Below are 6,595 nucleotides of genomic sequence, written 5' to 3'. Positions count from 1 at the left end.
CAAAACGTGGCCAGGTGTGGTGACTCATGCCTGTAACCCCAGCACTTTGGGAGGCCGAGGTGGGCAGATCACCTGAGGTCAGTAGTTTGAGACTAGCCTGGCCAACATGGTGAAATCCTGTCTCTACTAAAAGTAGAAAAAATTAGCTGGGCATGGTGGCACATGTTTGTAATCCCAGCTACTTGGGAGGCTGAGGCAGGAGAATTGCTTGAACCTGAGAGGCGGAGGTTGCAGTGAGCTGAGGTCGCATCATTGCACTCTAGCCTGGGCAACAAGAGCGAAACTCCATCTCAAAAAATAAAAAATAGGAGGGGGGAGGGGAAGGCTGCAGGGAAAAAAAAAGAAAAGACAAAAGTAATTGAATAACTATTTCCAGTATGCTAATGGTTAAGTCAGATTGGAGAAGGGGCTTCAGTGTTTTGCCTGAAGGCCACATTCTGTTTAATATTGTTTTAAGGATAGATATGAAAATAATGTAACACTGACCACACATGTAGACAAGAAGGAGGTGGAAGAAATAATATACTGGCAGGACCCAGATCCCTAAAGATTTCAAGAGACCAGAATGACATGCCGAATTTATTGTATAAAGATAAAATGGATCAAGGGCAAATGTAAAGTCCTAGCCTTGGGTTCAACGTTCAACTTCCCAGGAATGGAATAAGAACAATATTGGTCAATGGTATGTGTGGCAAATACTTCAAGTTTTAGATGCCTGTGAAACAGATGTGAATTAACTATGTGTGTGGTTGAGTAGGAGGTGGCAGGGAGGACTGAAAATACAACAGTCTTAGAATTGAAAGATCTTAAATTCCAATTCCAGCTTCACTCCTGACTTGGTTGTGCAATCGAGATTATTTACCTCTTTCAGCATCAGTTTTTCCCATTATAAAATGTGTGGCATGTCACAGAGATTCAGTCATTGTAAAATGTATGTACTTACTGTGTTGCTAGCTGCAGAAACATATAAGCAAAATTAATTCAGTCTTAAATGATATTAAGAAAAACAAATCATTCGGTTCTGGATACTTTAAGACAGATTTTGATACTGTATGATTCATTAAGACTAAGAAATGAGAAGGAAAAAAATCACAATTGGAAACTCCTTTATTTATTTATTTGTTTGTTTGTTTGTTTGATGGAGTCTTGCCCTGTTGCCAGCTGGAGTGCAGTGGCACAATCTTGGCTCACTGCAACCTCCTCCTCCTGGGTTCAGCCTCCCGAGTAGCTGGGACTACAGGTGCACACCACCATGCCCAGCTAATTGTTCTATTTGTAGTAGGGATGGGGTTTCACCACGTTGGCCAGGATACTCTCAATTTCTTGACCTCGTGATCCACCTGCCTTGGCCTCCCAAAGTGCTGGGATTACAGGCGTGAGCCACCGCACCAGGCCTCAAAACTCCACTATTATCTTTAAATCTCTAAATGGTTTATATATGAGCTAGGTTAGATTGTATATTTGTTTTTTTTAACCCATGAACACAGTAGTCAGGGCAGTGGGGAAGCTTCAGGTTTGGCTCAGTGTAAAGAAGAGCTTTTGAACCATTAGAACTGTCTAAAAATAGAATGAATGGCATGAAGTGCCTTATTGGTCACTAGAGGCATGGAAGTAAGAGTGTGGGGCAACTCTGTCTTGGAACATTGTGGAGGGAATTCATGCCTCAGGTAAAGATCTGTTCAGGGCACTTTCTAGGCCCTTTCTAACTCCCAGATTCAGTAATATAGGGATAATACTTCTCACAGTTAATGAGGTGAATAAATAGTATATGTAAAAACTTCTTGCACATTGCATGGTACACAGTTGGTGCTCACTGAATGTTTTTTGCCTTATCTATAAGATAAGAATAACCCTTGCTTTGGCCTGGTACCAGTGAGATAATGAATGTAAACAGGCTATAAATATCCTTCAAATCCTTTGCAATAGGAGATGCAGAAATCTATATCTGACATCTGGCCAGGCACGATTAGGGGCATTTACTTTAGTTTGTTCACTTACAAAGGGGGACCTTGGCTTTTTAGGTAGGTTGGTTGGTTGGTTGGTTGTTTGGTTGGTTGGTTGCTTTTCAGTGTGGAAGGGCCTGACTTACCTGTGTGTAGAATGTATAGATTTGCCTTGCTATAGCCAAAGATGTAATGGTTAGGAACATAGACTTTTGGGGCTTCCAGCCTTCCTTGACTAGCTGGATGACGAGGGAATATAGCACCTCATGGGCCTCCATTTCCTCATCTGTACAATGTTGAGGGCACCTCATTTAGGAATAATTGTGAGTAGTCAGCACAATAATGTATGTTAAGTGCTTGGCCAGAGCGTAGCACCTAAGTGCTCAGTTAACAAGCTGATTCTGTTGTCGTTATTTTTCACATGCTGGGAGAGAAGTTTTCCAAATGCTTCTTTGAAGGGCTACTAGATTGATCTGGAGAGAACCTTTCTTTTGTACCATTGAGAAACTCTCTTTTGAATTAGTTCCTGGTCCATGGCATAGACCATTTTTTGCAGAAACAGAACATGGCAGGCAGTAAAATAGCTGTAGCCAGACAGAGAAGCAGTCCTAGGACTCCAGGCTCCTTAAAGAAATATGGCCCTCTAATCTTTATTCTCAGTGTGGCCTTTTAAAACTACCATGAAGAAAGCAAGCAGTGTTATGAGACATGAGCAGGTTCTTAATAGGTCTGTATTTGATTGTCATTCTGTAGATTCTTTGCTCTGGTTCCAGATGCTGCACAGCATGCCATAGGAATGCTTTATGAAGAGGCTGTTGAATTCCAATTCTGATATTGGTGATTCACTTGGATCACCTGAATTCAGGAGTTCAAGACCAGCCTAGCCAACATGGTGAAACCCTGTTCCTACTTAAAATACAAAAATTAACTGGGCATGGTGGCAGGCACCTGTAATCCCAGCTACTTGGGAGGCTGAGGCAGAAGAATCGCTTGAACCTGGTAGGTAGAGGTTGCAGTGACCCAAGATTGTGCCACTGCACTCTAGACTGGGCAACAGAGTAAGACTCCCTCTTAAAAATAATCATAAAAAAAAAATTAGTATCCCTGGGCTGAAATGAAGGTGTTTGCAGAGCCATACTCCTTTCAGAAGTTCTAGGGTAGAATCGGTTCCTTGCCTCTTCCAACTTCTGGTGACTGCCATCATTTCTTGGTTGGCGGCCAGTTTCTGCCTCAGTCTTCGTATCACCTTATCTTCTACACATTCTGTATTTCTTCTTCTCTACGATCTTTATCAAATCTCCCCCTGCCTCTCTCTTACAAAGACACTTGTGAATGTATTTAGGGCCCATCTGTAAAGTCCAGAATAACCTCCTAATTTCATCACATCTACAAATACCCTTTCCTTTATAAGGTAGCATTTTACAGGTTCCATGGATTAGGACCTGATATCTGTGGGTCGCAATTATTCTGCTTACTACAGATGGCAATCATAAAGACTCAAAGTTGGCGTATAATGAGGGCTCCAGAAATGCAAGCCTCCTCCTTTCTCTGCATCCCTCCTGTATACACTACCATGATCCTCCATTAACATGCCTTTGAATGCCTTTCTTTTCAGGAATGTCATTCTCACATTAAATGTGGGCTGCTGGAGTAATAATGAAAATAATAACTGACAGTTATCAAATGTCTATTATAGCCCACGTACTGTGATGAGAGCTTTATCCCTGGGATATAGGTATTATTATAATCACCATTTAACAGATGAGAGAAATTGAAAAGGAAAGAAGATCAGTTTTTCCCTAGTTCACCCAGCTAGTGTCAGAGCTAGGGTTCAAATTAGAATCTCTCTAATTATAAGAGTTCTCTAATTCATGGTATAATGATATGCCCTTTTTTTTTTTTTTTTTTTTTAAGAGACATGGTCTTGCTGTCACCTAGGTGGAGTGCAGTGGTACAGTCATAGCTCACTGCAGCCTCAAACTCCTAGGCTCAAACAGTCCTCCTGTTTCAGCTTCCTGAGTAGCTTAGACTACAGGTGTGTGCCATCACACCTGGCTCTATAATGACGTTCTTGATTATTATACCTTGAATCTTACTCAGGAGCGAGGTTCAGATATCTGATTTCTTGTCTTGGCGTCTGATTGGAACCTTCCCCGGTGGTTTATTGTACCTGTTGGCATAGCTTCACATCACAGTTCACAGGGTACTTTTTTGTCGGATGCTTGCTGTTTAGCAGTTGCTTGGTCCTGAGTAAATGCAGGTTAAAGGAAGAGGAAGTGGAGAGCTGTATTCTATCCTGAATTTTCTCCTCAAGTAACTTGTTTATTGCTGGTCAGTGAGTTCCATGACTCTGGGGATCATGATGATTTATTTATGTCCTAGCACAGGACCTGGACACAGAATTGATGTTCTGCTAGAGTATAAACTTTACCAGGGACTTTTGTTCACTGCTGTATTTGTGCTTTATAGCAGTTCCTGGGATAGAATAGTTGCATAGTAAATATTTATTGGCTGGATGTCTGGCTGACTGGCTTAGCTGGGTGTGGTTAGAACTTATTTACTAATAATTACAGCTATAACTTATTGGCTATATAGCATGTGTTAGGCACTTACATATATGGTAAGTAATTCATACCATGCTCCTACAGGGTAAAAATGATGGGTTTATGAATGAGCAGGGTGAGGGCGATAGAGGAGTCAAAGATATTTTCTAGGATTCTGCTTTAGATACTGATCCAAGTATTGATGAAACCCAGGGGGAAGAGTTTAGGCAGACTGTGTTGTGGTATCTGCAACCACATATGCAGGGACTATTCCTGGGACAAGTTTCCAAAGATGGGCCCCCACTGTTTGCCCTTCAGCCTGGAGATAGTGGTGGTCTTAATCTACTCAGAGCAGAGTTGCTCACTTTAGGAACGGTAGGCTTAAAGCCATTATTTTTACTGTGTTCTAACTTGAACATGTTCACTTTCTCTTCCAGATGATCGGACTGAACAACGAACCTGTCTCATTTGTGGGGACCGCGCTACAGGCTTGCACTATGGGATCATCTCCTGTGAGGGCTGCAAAGGGTTTTTCAAGCGGAGCATTTGCAACAAACGGGTATATCGGTGCAGTCGTGACAAGAACTGTGTCATGTCTCGGAAGCAGAGGAACAGGTGCCAGTACTGCCGCCTGCTCAAATGCCTTCAGATGGGGATGAACCGGAAGGGTGAGTGGTGCTTATGGCTCTCATGGCCCATCTTTCATTCATCACTTTACCTTTAGTGTCAGCTGTTATGCTTTGGAGTTACTGATTTCTCAAGCCTGCACTACATATCAGGCCTTATACTTTGTACTCATAACCCAAAAATGAATCTGGAACCATTCCTGCCTACAAGAACCTTCTTAATTAGGTGGGAGGAAAAAAAAAACTAGTGAGATGTTAAGGATTCTATGGGAGTGAATGCACAAGCCTTGTGTGACCAAGAACCCACTGAACAATCAGGTCTTGACAGGGATTAATGTACTTCACTAGTTATTTCAGGAATGATGACAGACGTAGACATTTTGGGTGAAAAGGCGTGAGGTAGGAGATTTCTGAATGTGATATCATCTTGTTTGCTAGAACCATGGCGTACCCAGAGGCTAGGCATGCTCAGAAATCTGTGTCTGGGTTGGTAAGGACTTTGGGATTTATTAAGAAGCTTCCCAAGAGCCATTAGCCTGAGATAATATGAATAAACTGATATTTTATTCATACTAGAAGTAGGATGAATACGAAGGGCAGTTTTGAAGGATGAATTGGGGCAGGGGAAACAGAAAAGCCACCTAGAAAGTTTTTAGAAGTGTCTAAAAGGAAATCTGAAGGATCTGAAGGAAGTGGGGAAGGAATGGCACAGAGAGACATGGAAGAAACTCACCTGATAGGAGCTGGTGACATACTTGAGCAGCACCAGAAGTTGAAGTTGAGGATTTGGATTAAGAGTAATGGCCTGGCTGGGTGTCGTGGCTCATGCCTGTAATCCCAGCACTTTGGGAGGCCAAGGCAGGAGGAACACCTGAGGTCAGGAGTTTGAGACCAGCCATATCAATACAGAGAAACCCCATCTGTAAAAAAAAAAAAAAAAAAAAAAGTAATGGCCTTCCTGAGGGGGGGAAAAAATGGCAGGGTTGATTTCTCTATGAGACCATCTGAAAAGAAAGGAAAAAGCAGGGTGGGGCAAAATGTTGGCCTTGAGGTACCTGAGAAGGACACATAAAGATGCCCACCAAGGAAGCTTGATATATAGGATTGGAACTGAGGTGAAAAGTCAAGCCTGCAAGCAGGCTTCATGGAGCTGTTGGCATAGAGGTGGTAGTTCATAGGCGAAATCACCCACAGAGAGAGCTTAGATACAGAAGAGAGAAGGACCAGTGTCAGAAGCCTAGAGTGGTATTCCCAGGGAGGGTGGAGGGTAGAGTAGAGCAGTGTCATTCAGCAGAAAGAAGAGAGGCTCTAGCAGCAAACAGACTAGCTCTGTGACCTTGGGAAGCTTGCCTTATATCTCTGATATTCAGTTATCTTACCTTTAAGATGGTGTGTTACTTACTCTTTAGAGTTCTTTTCCAGATTAAGTACGATAACATATATAAAATACCCAACAAGGTTTTAGGGGTTCATAGCAGCAGTG

The 6,595-nt window shown here is 42.3% G+C and overlaps 1 protein-coding gene across 1 annotated transcript in view; it reads left to right on the top strand.

The window, feature by feature from the left end:
• Positions 1 to 4,901: 4,901 nt before the first annotated feature.
• The window catches only part of NR6A1 (nuclear receptor subfamily 6 group A member 1), a gene marked incomplete at its 5' end in the record, with an annotated part of 35,704 nt that continues 34,010 nt past the window's right edge, over positions 4,902 to 6,595 (top strand). The window contains one exon of the mRNA XM_032251642.1: positions 4,902 to 5,154. Coding sequence (XP_032107533.1) covers positions 4,902 to 5,154 — 253 coding nt within the window. The remainder of the gene's footprint in view (positions 5,155 to 6,595) is intronic.

This window comes from Sapajus apella, unplaced genomic scaffold (assembly GCF_009761245.1).
Source record: "Sapajus apella isolate SASKATOON/1434 unplaced genomic scaffold, GSC_monkey_1.0 scaffold76, whole genome shotgun sequence".
NCBI lineage: Eukaryota > Metazoa > Chordata > Mammalia > Primates > Cebidae > Sapajus > Sapajus apella.
Note: the sequence above shows the minus strand (reverse complement) of the source record. Positions and strands in the feature narration are given on the sequence as shown.